This window comes from Hippocampus comes, unplaced genomic scaffold (assembly GCF_001891065.2).
Source record: "Hippocampus comes isolate QL1 unplaced genomic scaffold, H_comes_QL1_v1.1 scaffold81, whole genome shotgun sequence".
Lineage (NCBI taxonomy): Eukaryota > Metazoa > Chordata > Actinopteri > Syngnathiformes > Syngnathidae > Hippocampus > Hippocampus comes.
In genome coordinates, this window is record NW_017806179.1 from 927302 (window position 1) to 944183 (window position 16882).

The 16882-nt window shown below is 47.2% G+C and overlaps 3 protein-coding genes across 5 annotated transcripts in view; 1 reads left to right on the forward strand and 2 right to left on the reverse strand.

The window, feature by feature from the left end:
* The window catches only part of mdm2 (MDM2 proto-oncogene), a 7552-nt gene extending 2302 nt beyond the window's left edge, over positions 1–5250 (reverse strand). The window contains exons 1-9 of one of the 2 annotated variants that reach the window (XM_019897681.1): positions 5103–5250; positions 3004–3054; positions 1683–1757; positions 1466–1599; positions 1339–1391; positions 1188–1246; positions 596–683; positions 330–532; positions 123–257 (exon numbers count right to left, since the gene is read on the reverse strand). In XM_019897681.1, the coding sequence (XP_019753240.1) occupies positions 123–257; positions 330–532; positions 596–683; positions 1188–1246; positions 1339–1391; positions 1466–1599; positions 1683–1757; positions 3004–3045 (789 nt within the window). In that variant the 5' untranslated portion in view covers positions 3046–3054; positions 5103–5250. Of the gene's footprint in view, positions 1–122; positions 258–329; positions 533–595; positions 684–1187; positions 1247–1338; positions 1392–1465; positions 1600–1682; positions 1758–3003; positions 3055–3607; positions 4401–5102 lie in introns of those variants that run through there. The other variant, XM_019897680.1, reaches the window with a different exon arrangement.
* Positions 5251–5716: 466 nt separating this feature from the next.
* nup107 (nucleoporin 107) lies at positions 5717–12102 on the reverse strand. Its single transcript, XM_019855763.1, has 27 exons — positions 11991–12102; positions 11443–11522; positions 11211–11306; positions 10840–10934; positions 10603–10738; positions 10424–10527; positions 10192–10307; positions 10059–10107; positions 9782–9853; positions 9621–9709; positions 9365–9440; positions 9185–9298; positions 8856–8946; positions 8684–8763; positions 8540–8599; positions 8237–8382; positions 8100–8148; positions 7947–8016; positions 7764–7879; positions 7482–7671; positions 7307–7413; positions 7111–7213; positions 6821–6981; positions 6457–6582; positions 6271–6384; positions 5959–6126; positions 5717–5887 (listed from the first exon to the last, which is right to left on the reverse strand). The coding sequence occupies exons 1-27, from the start codon at positions 11996–11998 to the stop codon at positions 5780–5782; spliced, it is 2724 nt and encodes a 907-aa protein (XP_019711322.1). The 5' UTR covers positions 11999–12102; the 3' UTR covers positions 5717–5779.
* A 325-nt stretch (positions 12103–12427) lies between these two features.
* Positions 12428–16850, forward strand: slc35e3 (solute carrier family 35 member E3). Of its 2 annotated transcripts, XM_019897571.1 has the most exons (8): positions 12429–12696; positions 13260–13699; positions 13902–14012; positions 14691–14750; positions 15071–15169; positions 15253–15335; positions 15472–15556; positions 15839–16850. In XM_019897571.1, exons 2-8 carry the CDS (start codon positions 13295–13297, stop codon positions 15977–15979), a joined length of 984 nt encoding a protein of 327 aa, XP_019753130.1. In that variant the 5' UTR covers positions 12429–12696; positions 13260–13294; the 3' UTR covers positions 15980–16850. The 2 variants fall into 2 exon arrangements, with proteins under 2 accessions (XP_019753131.1, XP_019753130.1); XM_019897572.1 differs by lacking the exon at positions 14691–14750 and having other exon boundaries at positions 12428–12696; positions 15011–15169.
* Positions 16851–16882: the final 32 nt, after the last annotated feature.

Consider the following 16882-nt stretch of genomic DNA (forward strand, 5'->3'; position numbering starts at 1 on the left):
CCCCCCCAAATGGTGTGGGCGTTCCCCCCCCGGAAAAAAAAAAAAAAAAAAAAAAAAAAAACTTGAAGTGTCTACAGTGCAATTTGGGCGGGAAAGGAACGCGGCTGTCTGCGTTTTCCTACCTGATCGTCAGCGGACAAAGCGTCGTCGTCTTCGTTGTAATCATCCGAGTCGATGGACTCGACCTCAAATTCCACGCTGAAGTTGTCGCTGTCCGAGTCGCTGGCGATGGCGGCCGTCGCGTCGGACCTGGCGGACTACAAACGCGCCAACTCAAACCTTCAGTCAATTCCTTACAGGGGCACCCGATGTAAACGTCTCGGGCTCACGTTGCTCGGAGTCTCTGACGATTGGCTGTTGCGCCTGTCCCGCCCGCTTGCCAGTCCACCAATCACACACCAGGAGAGGCTGTCATCAAATGTTAGTGAGTAGCTGTCCGAGCGGGTCCTCTTTGCACCCTCGCTGCCGTCGTCGTCCTCGTCCACGTCAGACCCGTTGTCTTTTTCTTCGCCCGGTAAGCCGTGAGAGGGACCTGGGCGGAGGGTAGGGCTGTTTAGAACTGAACAGGAAGCGTCAAGAGGTGATGACGACTCACCTGCGTCGTTGCTCCTGGAGCTCCTGGTGCGCCTTCGTCGCCGGCGGCGGATGTTGGGAGATGAAGGGCCACTTCCGGCCACACTTTCCTAACACGACGAGCGCAAAGTAGCGAAAACAATGACTCACACGCACAAACGTGCACCTTCACAATCGTGTACAGGGTGTCCACAAAAGCAAGCGACGAGCTATTTGTCCGGATCATCATTGGGATCAAAAGAATTGCAAAAAAAACTCCAATATTGAAGACCCCCACCCAAAAATGGCCATCATCTTTTATGCAGATTAGGATTTTCTGTTGTGCTTCTTTGATTTTGTTTTTGCTTTGCTCGCCCCTTTCCTGCTGTTACCCTTTAAAATTTAAGTCAGAAGAGCGTGGTTTTTTTGTTTTTTTGTGTGTGTGAATACGTTTACAATGTGTTCAAAAAATGTTTTATATCCGGTCTCCATCGTGCAGCTTTTCCATTATTCTGCGACGGCTTCTTGACGGTCTATTTTTGTAAAGGGACTTTGTGGACGCCCTCTTGTCACGTGCTTTCTAACAAGCATCCATTTTTTGTTTTGTTGAAATGGAAGTCGAGCCGCCGTCTGACCTGTGTGGGTTGTTGCGTCTGGCTGCCGCTCGCCGCTTCGGCGAAGCTTCGTGTCGACTCTGCACCACACAGACAGACACCGCTTATGAGTCTCCTATACTTTGTGTTCCTTTTTGCTGCACCTGAACAACACTCGCGGAGGACGCCCTACCTTCTTGGCTCCTGACGATCACCAGGTTCTTGGAGAGCATGGCGAAAAAAACCCTGTCCCAAAAAAAAGGTGAGGTTGATTGTGAAACGTGTTTTCTATTGGTTTGCGTTTTTGTCCTGCACCTCACCGAGGTTCTTTCACAGAGAAAGTGTCGACTCCCAGGATGCGGCCGAGCGCGTCTTGGGCGCAGTGCACGATGTGCTGCTGCTTCTTGTCGAACAGCTGCTTCTGGATGATGTACTGGCCCAGGTAGAACATCACCTGGCGACAGCACATTGGCAAACTTGCTCCTAACTCGCGGCCCGCTCGGCGTGACTGATCGGGCTGAGTCGTCCATGTCCTACCTCCTTGAAGGTCAGGACGTCTTTGGTTGCGCCCGCCAGCTTGAGCAAAGTGGATAGCTCCAACTTGGGCCGCACCTGAACACAAGTAAGCCACAGCCGGCCGGCAGCTAAGTTGCGATGCGCAACGCTCATGTAACGACTTTCATGTGGGTGGGAAAGGTGCTATTGCCTTGGAATGGTTTCGGTCGCTGGACAAATGTAAGATTGTGTCAAATGGTAAAAACAGAGATGAAAGTGGACTTTTCTGAAAATTCCGGGGAAAAAAATAAATAAATAAATGTGTGTGTGTGTGTGTGTGTGTGTGTGTGTGTGCGCGCACGCACGCACGCACGCACGCACTTGGCCGATCAAGCATGAATTAGTTTACACAAAACGCTATTCAAATACTCGACATTCAATGATTAATCTTCCTTTTGTGTGCACACGTGTACCCTTTGTGGCTTCCGTTCGGGCCGAAATTTCAAAATCTCCAAGATATGGCGAGGCCATGAGAATGCGAGGCGAGGGTATTACTGTTCTGGCGACTCCACTCAAGCTAAGCGAGCCTCAGCAGTAGATAGTCCGCTGCTCTCTGATGTGCGTGTTTCAGCGCGAACATGTACGCAAGCGCGTCTTTTGATTTCAACCAATCAGCGCCGACGCAAATGATGTCACACACGACAACAGCTAAGGTAAGTTAGCCGAGACGACACTCGAAGTTGGACGGACACGATTTTCTGCCAATCTGTGTTTTATATTTTTTTACGACAACTGTCTGGTCCACGGCGTCTTTTATTTGTTCCACTGGGGTTTAGCAAGTGTGTTTATAAAGAGACGAAAATTGTTTGGGGACTATCCCCCACATTCTAGTTGAGATGGTATAACCCAAGTGGCAAAATGACGCTTGCTACTGTTGTTGCGAGTTGCCATTCGTTTTACTAAACCATTAGTCAAACGCCATCATGTCTTCTGTCGTTATTACACAAACAAAAATCTCTTTACTGTTACTAGTGTTAGTGCCTCAATATGGCTATGCTCGTGAAAGCAATACAACGAACTCAAACGCGTCTTCGTCCAATGTTGTCAACTAATATCCGGATTAATTTTATTTTCCTCAATACTCCGGAGAAATGTTCATAAAAATTTGAAAAACCCGGAATTCCGGGAAAATCCGGAGGACTTTCATCTCTGTAAAAAAAAAAAAGACATGCCTAAATGCCAACGAGATTAGGCACTATCCATTTCTCTCGCGCTCTCAGATCAGGGCTCATCGCATGCGATAACTGCAGAACGGCTAGCGCATGGAAAGGAGCGAAAGAAGGAATTGACTGGAGAGCCTCACCACTTTGTTTTCATCAGAGGCGTCCATGTTGTCGGTTGACATGCAGGCAATCTGCACATAAACACACAAACACAATGTCAGTCACGGAGCATCGTGCAGCCAGATGGGTAAACAAATTAGCGAAAGGAAAAACGTGTTCGAAAAGTCCCCCGCTCGTTTTCAAAAGTATTGAAAAAAAAATACTTTGGCGATGATGCCATGATGCTGCCAAAATACAGAACGACTTTATTCTTGTAAGATTACGCCTTTCTTTGGATCCTCGAACGATGACGTTGTTTCCAGTCAAAAACACAACTTGGACTCGGCGACTATGCCCAAGTGTCCTTGAGCGAGACACCGAAGCCCCGGTTGCTCCTGATGCTGTGTCATCAGGAGGTGACAGAGGTAAACAGTGTGAAGCGCTTTGGGTACCCGCGGTAGAAAAGGGCCCATACAAGTGACAACTTTTTGTCTGTCTCTAAAATTTGTCATTTGTAATCAGAACTTTAAAATTCCTTCCGGCACCTCACGAGCCCTGCCTTCAACAATCGTCAGAACTGACACCAAAGCATTCATGCCGCCCTCTTGCTGCGTGAAAAGCTTTTTAGAAATGACAAATTCTTACCGGCGAGCCTGTCAGTGGTCCATGAGTGCAAGTGCAAAGAGATAAAGTGCAGAGTGGAGGGAGAGAGAGTTGAGGCAAAGACTGCGGCTGGCTCTTATAGAGCCTCCAGGACATGTCAGGACTAGACTGGAGTGTGAGTACACTCTGTCAAGTCAAGTGGACCTATCACGGCCAGCCCAGCTGACTCAGCTGCACGCCACCAACTGGAACAGCTGATTACATTTCTCACACACACACACAGACATGCCGGGACTAGTCCGATCAAATGACTCGACACTATTCCAAACAAAGCGAACCAGGTCCAAACGGAGGTAAATGTAGACTGCGACACATCCGTGTTCTCAGTGTCAAGAAGTGAGACTATTGTGTAACATCACTTTGAGGGGCCGAAAAGAAGACGCGCTACCCGCAGTTCTTAAAATGCGAGGCAAATCGTGCTTGCGTCAAGCTGTTTCTTACTCCCATTTGGTGGTGATTGCAAATTTGACACAAAAAGAGAATTACACATTGCATATTCAAACACCAACTTGTTGACCAAACCATACAAGTCCGCTTGCTTCATGCTAATAATATGCACGTGTAATGGAAAATGACATCGATGCAGAGATGAGTTATCATAATTCTAACCTCGAAACAACTGCTACTTGTCAATTACACGCATGCAAATGGAGCATACGACAGCGGGAATATAAAGTATCCCAAGATCATCTGTTAGTTCTTATATCAAAAAATATGTATGCAACACAAACAAAAACAATTGGCCCCGGTGGCCCACAACGTAGTCGTTCGGTTAGTTTACAATTTGAACAATAATGGTGACGTGATGATAAGACAGCAGTGTGAAATAAATTCGAGCCACTCCAAGCAAGCATTGAATTGGGCGGATTTTGAAGGCAAAAAGTTTGCGATTCCACTACCGGCTCTGCGGATGACGTCACCCGAGTACGGCGAAATACGCCCGGACATGTCGCGGCGCGCGTGTTTGTGCGCGTTCGTGTCCGGCTTCCATCAGCCTCGCTTCCTTGAATGTAGTCGTAGCGCCAACGCTCCAAAACACGCAAGGACGTAGCGGAGCAGCGCAAGAAGTATTTAAAAACCACAAAGTGATGCTTGTTTAAGTGCCTCTCGCGACAACCGGCGGAAAACGAACACCCAAACTTCAATTGATCTTCAAGCACGTTGTGTGCTGTTCACCGAACAAAAAAACCTTAACGAGTTTATTTTTGACGTGAAGCCAATCTACGACGCGCCCTCTCTGGTGCTAACTCGACACAAACGTCGAATACTGACGCAGGAGTCCTCAAAAACCAAAAGACAGCCGATCTAAAACGTCTGCGCTCGAGTCCCCTCGGCTTCCGTCTGGTCAGCCAGGAAAATCCGTGGCTTCTTGGCCTACTAGCGCTCGGCTCAATTCACGCGAACCGCCGCCAATTCCGGGTGTTGCGAGCGAGCTTTATTTGAGAGCAATGTGATATTATGGTCGTAATTAACGTACCCGTATCGTCCAGTGAACGTTTTTAGTCCAATTTGTGGTTTGTTCCACTGTTTAGACTTCCGCTCGAGATGCTCGTGTTTACGTCCTCCGTCCGTGTGATAGCACCTCCACAGGCCAAACACTGACATTGCATCAATTGCTCCAACAAGTTGACCTGATGTACAGATCCAGAGCACTAAATAATAATAATAATACATTTCATTTATAAGGAACTGTACTGTACTTAAATTTCACTTTTCTCATTTACTCTTCAGAAAAGTCTGTTCCTTTGAATGGACTTTTATTAAATTTCAATTTTCATTTATTTGCACAGGGCAACTCATCAATTTGAAGTTTTTGTTCTTTTTTTTTTTGTTCCTGGCAACACCTGATCCAATTTAACTGTCGTGTAGTACACATGAGTGCAAATGTGAACATTGACATAAGTTGATTTACAGTGTGCAGCCCTAAATTTTCTACTCAAGCCCCGAAATTTTCAGGTTAGGGTCTACAGTGCCCTCCCTCCCCCCAAAAATGAATAAATATAAAATATCAAACGTCGTCATCCGACAAAACAAAGAACAGGCTTTTTAGCTGCAGTGCCATTTGCTCTGCTTCAATGAAACAATCAAGGCATGCAGAAAACATCTTTTTATTTATTTAGAAAACAGACACAAATGCACATCATCCAGGGGCGCTCATTGCTGCAACTCATAGCCGAGCGGGTCAAGTCCCTGGTCCAACAGCGCGAGGGACGACTCCCTCAATTTCAGGAGGAAGCGTCTCAGCTCCTCTTTCGAAAACACCTGAGGAAACCCAAAGCGACTGTCGGTCTCAAAACAAGGCGGAAAACAGGAAACGGCGGCGGCAAGGTTACCTGGTAGAGGCGATGATGGTCGGAGGAGATGATGTCGGCGAGCCGCAGCGCCTCTTGGTGTCTGGACGAGCTCTGCAGCACGCTGAGCAGCAGGAAGCTGAGGCGAGGCAGACAAAGCGAGCGCAGCGCTGACATTTGGTGGCTGCGCTCCGCATCCTGCTCCGAGTCCTGAAAAAACAATTCAGAGACTCCTCAAAGATCCTTCCTGCTCGCTCGCGTGGACCGAAAGCCGCTTGAGCGTTTCTTCCGTCCGTGGTCCATCTACGAGGACCCCCTTTGTTCTCGTAATTGTCAACTGCGTGTTTTTCCGACCTGTGCGTTGTCCGCCATCCAGCCCCCATCGACAAACAGCAGCACGTTGTAGATTCTCTCCTTCACGTCTTCAGTCAGGACATCGAGGCGGCTCGACCAGGCCGACAGCGCGACCTGACGGCAAAGGCGCTTTTGAAAGCTGTCGCCCCAATTTCCTCAGGCGGGGTGGGGTGCGTGTGCGCGTACCTGGTACTCTTTTTCTCTCATCTCATTGGCTACTCGCTCTGTGAATTTCACTTCCGGTGCAGGTGTTGGCTTCGGGGGGGCCGAGCTACTGTGACTGAACCAGTCGGAGAAGGCTTCGTGGGCTTCCTGGAAGAACATTTTCGCTTAAACAATACACAACATCGGTGCACAGACCCAACAACATATGCCTGTGGATATTGTTGGATGCTCTCTTTGTCTTAGTTTCTGCTCCTTGGTTTGGTTGAACAATTTAGCGTTCAACTTTGCCTCCCATTCGGAGGACTGCAGTGCCAAAGAGTGAGAAGAGTGAAATATTTTACCGAGATAAAACCAATAAAGCAACTTGTAGTTGGCAGACACAGACCAGGTAGGCTCTGATGCACAGATGCTCTCTGATGGCGTTCTCATCCTCAGCAGGCAGAGGCGAGGTCTGGCCTAGCGCCGACCACTGGCAGTAGATTTCTCTCATGGAATCCTCAGGCACTTTGGAGAAGACCGCCTTGGCCGCGTCGTGTTTCTCCAGAGCTGCGAGGGAGACGGGCGGATAGAAGCGATGCATCACGGTCCCGCCAGGTGAAAGACGAGTCTCGTGACGACATGAATGGTATTCCTAAATGCTGTTGCTCAGCGGTGATTTTGTTGGTTGGTTTTTACCCAGGAATCTCCTCATGATTGCGTTGGACTGCTTCAGGGCTTCCCCTCGATGGGCCGGCTCAAACAGAAGCCAGTCGATGACGTCGATCTTCTTTTGGTCCTCCTGGAAAACCACCGCACACATCCAGACACTCTCAATTTGGACCGTGACACCACCACTTTTTTTTTTTTTTTTTTTTAAACGTTCAAAACAAACCTTTGTGGTTCCCGTCTCTAGCGTCTGGCTATGAGGCGTGAACTCGGCGTCATCTCTCTCTCGCACCGTCTCCACCACCAGTTTGGTCACAGCAGCCACGTCCAAACCTTCACGAACAAAACGACTCCAAATTTGCTTGTGGTCTTGCCGTCGAAAGGCAAAGTTGTGCTCTCACCGGCCTCCGTGGCGAGCTGCAAGCAGCGAGGACGGAGCTCCGGCTGGCTGACCGTCTCGAGGAAAGCGGCGTACTGCGCGGTGGCCAGGTCGGCCGGCAGCTGGCTGACGTAGCTCGCCACGAGCTCCGTCTGCTGGTCCCGGATGAGCAGGGTCACGTACGCCTTCAGCACATCCACGCAGACGTCCTCCTTCCGCACAACACCAACAACATTTAGGCCGCTCTGGATTTTTCATTCATTTTTGGGTCACATTGGCCCTCTTCTTCTGTGTGCTGGTTTACCTTCAGGGCCAAACCCACAGAGCGGAAAAAGAGCAGCAGGTGACTCATGAAACGCAGCAGGTGCGAGGGGAGCACCTTGGAGGCCGTCAGCCAATCACAAAACTCCTCCAGAAGACCTGAGACAAAGGTCGCAAACTTCTACGGTCCTCTGAGGGCTCACAAGTGACCTGGAGCAAATCTTACCATCCAGGTCTCCCAGGATGATAAACTTCTGAATGACGTGGTAGTGCTCTTGTGTCTCCTCCAACACCCTCTGCACACGCACACGTGCGCCAATCATGTGAGTTCAGTCAAGTGAGCTTCATGGGAACCAATCATATTCAGTTGACGTTTTACCTTTGACTCTGACGCTTGGAGCTCCTCAAACACCTTCTCCATTGTCCAGCTGAGGTGACAAGCGATCTTATCAAGAACTTCCTTTGCGTGGCAATATCACAGGACTAAATGTGTGTGCGTGTGTGTGCGGCAGTTACTTGGCTTCCAGGTATTCCCGTGGCAGCGTCTCCACTTCCTGGTGCGCCATCCCCGATGACATCAGATGCTTTTCCACCAGTGTGTCCACCATCACCCTGAAGTACGCCCACACACAGTCCTCCCACGATTCACACACAGCCAGCACCTAACACACACACACACACACACACACACACACACACACACACACACACACACACACACACACACACACACACACACACTTTCAGGATACACGCCACCTTCTTCATTTAGCTTAGCATGTTAGCACACTGATGAAAACTAGAAATTGGGGATCCTACCGGTTTAAGATTTCCACTCAGGCTGGCATAGATGGCTCGCTCGTATCTGTTTAGCTGCTCCTGGGGGGTCCCACACATTGCCACAAATTCATTTTGAGGGGTTTCGAAGACTGTCTTGTTGAAATTTCATGCTAGTGCGTGTACCTCCTCAGCCATTCTCCAGCTGCAGGCCTTCCAGATGCCTCTTTGAGGGTTTCCTTCAACAGGGTGCAACTCGGCGCTGCCTGCGAATAGGAGACAAACATCCCCAAAGTGAGCTCGAGGACGTCGCCGCGTGGGGCAGTAGCTGAGTTGTTTTCAGGAGCTGATCGAGAACCTGAGTTCATGTTGGGATCGTGGTAGAGCTTCCAGCCCTCCAGAGTGGCTGCTCGCCAGGCCTGACCGCAGCGTGTGCACAGCCTCTGGGCCTACACATACAAAAGTGGAGGGTAAGAGCACATTTTTACTGATATTTTAAGTGTGTTACTTAAACCAAACAAATTTGGATTCACCAATGAGAGGGAAAAAAACTGTACATACAAAATTGCTGCAAATAAAAAGGAACTCTGATACTGTAAATGTTTGGTTCAAGAATGCGCTCCGCTTGTCCCGCCCCCCTGTTTTCAGCGATCAAATGGAAGGCGAGCGCGCCGACCCTTTTACTACCTCCTCGGTCATCCCGGCCCGAATGAGCGTGAACAGGTTCTTCAACAGACGGACGTCGTCTTCCCGGTCCAGGTCGGCCAGGGGTTGCTGTTGGCGGAGCGGGGCATCCGGGTCCTGAAAGCACATTCGCAAACCTTAACCGTTGCCTCGGTGGTCAGTCGTCATGGTAACGGCTCTCACCAGCTCAGTGACTAGGGGGACGGTGAAGATGTTGCCGCTCTTGCGCCTCAGCTTCAGTGAGTGCAGCGTGTTCTCCCTAACACACACAAACACACTTTACTGCTGCTCCAGCTATGCTAATAACCACAAGGTCAATGCTGCTTTACAGAATTAGGATGAAGTGGGAGGGTTAAAACAAGGAGCTGTTTTCTTCTTTGATCTCTAGGTCTTTGATTTACGACCAAAACAACTTGAAATCCGACTGGCCGCCGCTCACCAGCAGACACTTTTGGCGTAGTATTCAATGTTGTCCGAAAAGTCTCCCATCTGATCCTTGGCGATGCTTTCCAGCCAATCCACGACCAACTACGGGTGAGGAGCGACGCAGGCGTGAGCCAAGCGCTAAAAACCACAACAGGGGCCAAGCGTGCTCGTTACCTGACTTTGACGTACGAGCGCATCGCGCTGGAAGAGCTGCTCCACCACCACCTTTTCGCTTTCACTGGGAATCTGCACGCAAGAAGTCAGCCAGATGGACATGAGGCATTGCTAGGACATGATCCCGAGTTCCCAGTGAATTCCCATGGAGAGCTTCCAATTTGTAATCTTTCTAGAAATATCCCCATCTTGAATTCCAAGGGAAGTTTTTGCCACCCCTTGGTCGAGTGTGTGCTGCCACGACAAGGTGTTTGAACGGCACGAGTCAATCACTCACAGCCACGTCGACCATCATGTCGTCTTCCAGGGCCAATTGGATGCGATCCCTGCAAAGCGAGCGAGCAGACACATGCTGATCACATGCGGTCAGATGCGAGGCGGTCTCAGGCAGGACGTGGACGTCCACCTACCTGTACAGGGACGAGATGAGTCTCCAGGAGTGGTTCTCCTGCTGCAGTAGCCAGCGCACTCCTGCCGTCTTACTGTTCTGACCTGCTCGCAGCACCACCGACTGGAGGACGTCCACCTCAAGCACCCGAGAAAAGGTGAGGACTAAGTCTTAACCTTCAATCGAGACTCACGTCACGACGTTGCTGACTCATGTCTGATTCCAGTCACCTCGGGTGACTCCAGTCCCCCTACCTTGTCCTGACAGAGGGTCTGGTAATCCTCCAGCAGTTCGAATACGGCAGAGGAGGAGTGTTTCAAAAAGGACGCCAGGAAATCTGGGAAAAGACTGGTTGCCGCTGCAAAAGCAAGAAGCTAAGAATCAGATGGAAACCAGAGCGTGACAGCGCCCGGGGTGCCGCTGTTTCACTCACCAGCCTCTCCGGGGTCGTCGTCCTTGAGCAGGGCCGAGGCGAGGTGGGTGATGTCCTCCGTGAAGAAGCTGGTGTTCTCCAAACCCGTCGTGGGCGACGCGTACATGCTGTTGGTCCAGTCGCTGTCGTCCAAATTCTACATGCAGCATCGACGTTGTTTGGCACATTTTGCAATCTGGCCCCGCTTTCTTGTGTGCCTCATGATATTAAGCCCGTTTAAGTGTTTGTTTTTCTCACCAGACTGCCGAGTGTGTTTCTCGGCGTGTGCACGAAGCGAGGGGTTCGGCCCGCGTGAGCCAAAATGGCGGAAACATCTGGAACCCGGGGAGTCCCTGAAGGGAGAGGATTTGACACGCAACAGGAAATGAGGCTTGCTGTCATCTGAATAGGAATCACACATTTTGGGCTTGCAAAGGGCTAGAAAAGTTCCATTTCCATGAAATTTCCAGAAAGTGGGACATTATTATATTAAATATTAAATCTAATATTTGATTTTCCCCAACTGTATTTCATTTCCCTATTAGAAGCCAACCTTGGATGTTATAAATGTCCTCATTATTGCCATGGAGATTTTTCCAACTTTGACCATTCTCAAAGGTTTGTCCTACCAGCTTGTCTGAAGAGTGAGGCAGGCGTTTTCCTCAGAGTGGAGCGGGCCGGCGTTACCAAGGAAGCACTGGGATTGCCCATTTCGGGTGAGGGGACTGAGGTCAGCATTCAGGAAAACAACAATACTAAAAGTTGTGACATAAAATCCAAATGGAGTCAGGCATCATCAGCGTCACGCAGAACAGACAACTCAACAGCTAGGGAACACACACACACACACTTTCAGGATACACGCCACCTTCTTCATCCGACGGGCAGCAACCGTCACCAAGTCATCTCGGACCACTGGAGACAGCAGCTCACTTTGACCCCTAAACAAGTCCACAAACACGAAACAAGTCAGAACCATCAATTACACTCACATATATTAAAATAATTCCACGTGTGGAGTGTCCCTAAAGGTAGTGCCATCATCAACCCGTTCATTACATCTCTTGGTAAACATAGTGTTGCATTTCCAATGTTGTATAAAATGTCATTTATTGTCAATATATATGTGTCCAAACTTCAGGGGGTTGCCACCTTACTTTAATTCTCTTGAATTTTGTTTTGCTCTTACGCTAAGTTGACCAATGTTGTGATCACAACATTAGCCGGTTAGCATCTGCGGTCATTGTGGACGAGGAGCGCGGCGTTAGCTTCGTTATCCCCTGCGAACGCATTCAAAGAACTGAACTCGGGCGAGCGGATTCTTCAAAACATCGACGAATGACACGCTGGCGCTCTCTTAAAAGAAGTCGAAGCTGTGCGGACTTAAACAAGAGTCTGAACGTTCTTACCAGTCCATGTTGGCAAGCAAGATGTCACTTCCCGCTTCACGAGGTTCAACAGCATTCTTCTTCGTGGGAAAATGAAGGCACAGTACATGACTGCCACGAATGTGTTATAACGTGTATAACTTTAGATACAGTGCACTCCCCCTTTTTTTGTGTCCAACATAATCACGCCACAATACTCAAATAAATAAAGACGCATTTGGGGAGGGGGGCTTGTTGTGCAGTTTTAGTTGTTGCAATTGTTGAATCTTTCAGTTTGATTATATTTGACTGCCGTGTGCCATTAGGCCTCTTGGTGCCACTGTGGTTCAAAGGCAGATTTTTTTTAAGGCATAGGACCGAGCACTGATGTACAATATTACAGCCGATGACTGTACCGATTACCACTCGTTACCGGTAGATGGCGGCAATTTACCATACGGGTATTTGGCATCATCCCTTTAATCTTGGGTGAAGAAGAAGAACCCGGAAATGGAATACAGAGCACTCTTTCTTCAGGTCTCTGACGGCCACTTTAAACTGGCTCTGGAGTCGAGGTACGCGGCGACAAAAGTTCCCCAAGTTCTCGATTGGTGTGGAACCAGCTCAGCACTTTCAGGTTTGAGCATCACGGAAAAAAAGGCCTGTAACTTTCGTCAGGCTCGCCCACCGTTAGTCGGATCCACGGATAAGCAGTTGGACAGCAGCCATAAGAAGATGAGGAACCAAGGTAAAAAAAAACTGCTGGGTGCGTGGCAGAATTCCTTCTTGCCCTCTTGTCACTAGGTCAACATTGTCATTCTAGCTCACTCTGAGGAACACTTGACTTGGGGCCACTTCATTGCTTCCGACTGTACCGTCCTGCATTATGATTAGGAGGATAGAGATCAGTGTTTGCATTTTCTGATAAATTCTGTGACGCGCAGTGAGGTTCTTGCCTGGTGAGGCACCGAAATAGTCAGATTTACAAATTTATGTGCCAAACAGAATGGCATACTTGCTGTTGGATTAGCAGCCAAACATAATCAAATGGTGCAAAACATTTGCACGTCAAGTAAACTTTTTAAGTGTCATGTGTTTCCTTGAAAATAAATAATTCTTGAAAACAACAAAAAAATTCCCCCTGCTAACCACTCACCCTGCGGGCTGCCCCATTTGAAAGTTAATATATACAAATTCATCAATTTTAATGATAGTGATCATGAATACTATTGCATTCAACAAGGAATCCATTCAAAGCCCAGATCAGAGAAGAAAAATGTATTTCCTCTTCTAATTGTCGTTTCTGGACAGTTTGAGCGTGTCATTGTGAAAACCTCAAGCACGCCATGGCCACCAAGGCGCTTCTGGACATGTCGGCCAACTGGCGCATCGTGGTCGGAATGCTGGCCAACCTGCTGTCGTCCATCTGCATCGTGTTCATCAACAAGTGGATCTACTTGCACTACGGCTTCCCCAACATGACGCTCACCCTGGTGCACTTTGCGGTCACCTGGCTAGGCCTGTTTGCGTGCCAGACGATGGACGTTTTCTGCCCCAAGAGGCTGCCGCTGCGCAAGATCGGATGGCTGGCGCTGAGCTTCTGCGGCTTTGTGGCCTTCACCAACTTGTCGCTGCAGAACAACTCCATCGGCACGTACCAGCTGGCCAAGGCCATGACCACGCCCGTCATCATCCTCATCCAGACGGCCTACTACAAGAAGACCTTCTCCAACAAGATTAAGCTCACGTTGGTCAGTTCTTTTTCAGTTTCCCTGCCGTTCACTCAATGGTACCATGACTTGCGAACTGACTCATTAAGATCTCAACTCAACATCTTTTGTGACAGTAGTGAAATTCTGACTTTGATACTGTACCTGCAAAAAACAGAATTTGGGGTGCTCAGATGTGAAAAGGTAGCGCTGTCTTTCCTCTTTTGTCTTTTATCCTCTGCAGGTCCCGATAGCAATCGGTGTGGTATTGAACTCGTACTACGACGTGCGCTTCAATGCGTTGGGGACAATTTTTGCCACCTTGGGTGTTCTTGTGACGTCACTCTACCAAGTGGTGAGTGATTTTTTTTTTCTATTATTAGTAATATTATTATTATTAGCTTTTTTTTAAGTATCCGTACTTGAGTATTTATTTTCTAGACAGCATTCCAGAAATACAATTTCCCTCTAATTAAAAAAATATATATATTGTGAAGAATAATTTTCTTTCCTGTATTCAGGCTAATTTTGTATTTTCATTTTTTGGTGAATGTGATCACACAGAAAAACAATAAAATAATTGCGCAAAACTGAATAACTAATCCTGAGAAAGATGAAAACACAGTAACTCGAGGAGAACAGAAAAAAAGTACTCTGAAACAGAAAAATACCCCAAAGAAATGGATTACTCACAATAGACTTGAGTATTTTTTGTTTTCAAGTAAAGGCAGCACTCTTGCATATATTTGAGTCTGTGGTTTTGTTTGTTTTTTTTCTCTTTGAGTTAGATGAAGTGGAATCAGTACATATTTTACTTTTTTTTTTTTTTTTTTTTTTTAATATTATTTATTTTAAACACACAAATAAATGTTACTTCTCCTTGGGAACAAAGTGTGAGTTTGAGATTTTTTGTCTTTATCATTTTATCTTTAATTTGCGGTTTTCATTTTTTTTCTTCACTTAAAAAAAAGGGGGGGAAGGGAGCTCCCCCAAGTATGACAATTAAGCTGTGACTACCTGTGTGTCTTTTTAGTGGGTAGGAGCAAAGCAACACGAGCTCCAAGTCAACTCCATGCAGCTTCTGTACTACCAGGCTCCTCTGTCGTCGGGCTGAAGGGGAATCAGTTCATTTTTTTCTTTTTTTTTTTTTTTTTTTTTAATATTATTTATTTTAAACACACAAATAAATGTTACTTCTCCTTGGGAACAAAGTGTGAGTTTGAGATTTTTTGTCTTTATCATTTTATCTTTAATTTGCGGTTTTCATTTTTTTTCTTCACTTAAAAAAAAGGGGGGGAAGGGAGCTCCCCCAAGTATGACAATTAAGCTGTGACTACCTGTGTGTCTTTTTAGTGGGTAGGAGCAAAGCAACACGAGCTCCAAGTCAACTCCATGCAGCTTCTGTACTACCAGGCTCCTCTGTCGTCGGGCGTCCTGCTGGCCATTATCCCGTTCTTTGAGCCGCTCACAGGAGACGGAGGAATATTTGGACCGTGGTCCCTTCCCGCTCTGGTTGGCCTCAACACACTCTCAGGCTGCTTTTCACGTCTGACGTTCGGGGCTCTGCGTTGAAGGAAAGTCCTCATGTTTTCCAGATGACGGTGCTTTTCTCCGGGGTGGTGGCGTTCCTGGTCAACCTGTCCATCTACTGGATCATTGGAAACACGTCAGCAGTTACGTATCCTTCACAACATTTCCATTAAGAACAGCCGAGTGAAGAAAGATAATTCGCTTACTGCAGCAAATGGTTTGCATCAAAATTTGTTCTTGGGAATCGTATTGACATTTGTTTGCCTTGAGTCCAATTTTTCCAGCTACAACATGTTTGGCCATTTTAAATTCTGCATTACCCTGGTAGGAGGATATGTTCTCTTCCAGGACCCTCTGTCACTCAACCAGGTGAGAATTTTTGCACCGTTGTCAAATGTTTTGGAATAACACAGTTGTACCTTGACTTGGAATTGTCCCAATGTTGGGGTGTTTTGATACAACAGTGCTAATTTGTATTTTATTTAATTTTTTTGTTGGGGGTGCTGGAACAGAAAAATGTTTTTTTCCTATTCATTTTGATGTGGAAAGTTTATTTGAGAGACAAGTGATTGGACCGATGGAGCAAACGAAATTCAAGGCACCACTGTATTTTCTTGCAACCAACTGTCTGTGGCTACATGTCGCTCCCAGGCTATGGGGATCCTGTGTACTCTGGCGGGGATCCTGTCGTACACTCACATCAAGCTGGCCGAACAAGCAGAGGGAAAAAGTCGTCTGGTTCAGACGCCACAGGCCTACCCAGCTGTCACTCGCAAGCGGGAAATCCCATGAGGGATGTTTATTTTATGATGAGTATTTTTTTATATACCGGTATATATATTTTTGACAGGATGGAATGCGTGGCACTTCTCCCACGGTGCTGTGTTCCAGAAGAATGAAATAAGTATCTCACAATATACAAAGCTGACTGTGGCGGCACACAAGTTGTGAGATTGGAAAAAAAGTGATGAAAATGATGCTTTAATCACCACAAATAATGTATCCTTGTCCACCGGTCTATGCCAGTGACTTTCAGAAATGGACAGAACAATTCCATGCTCTTCAACTGGATGGCGGAAGATACAATTGACATATCTTTCCAGTCCACCTGCTATAATTTGAGGAGTAAAGTAACACTAGAGCATTACTATGTCACTGTACTGTTTAACTTGTTTTTTTTTTTTTTTTTACTTTTATAAATGTAATAATGTGCCTCTCACCATATGACACAGCCATAAATAGTTGAACAAAGATACGTTATTTGCAGAAATTACCTGCATTTTGTGACTAATTAAGGGATCTGGGATAATTTCCCAAGTCACACTGTCTTGCTAGTCATTTAATTGAAAAAATATATATCCTCAATCAGTGTGACGTCGGGGAACACGGAGAAAAACAATTCACACTTACAATTGGAAACTACTATAAAAATATAGAGTGTCCATTGAACATATAATGCATGTTTCTGGAATGTTGGAGGAAACCGGAGAAAACCTCACGCAGGCCCAAGAACAAGCAAACGACACACAGCTCGGCAGGAGCCCGGAATCAAACCCATGACCGCTGCACTGTGATGCAAACGTGCCCCCATTGATTCCATTCATGTTTGGTAAACGATTTCACAGTGCAATGACCTAAGCAAAATAAAGAAGTGTCAAATGTTCGCTTTTAAACTGTTTTTATGCTTTTACTATG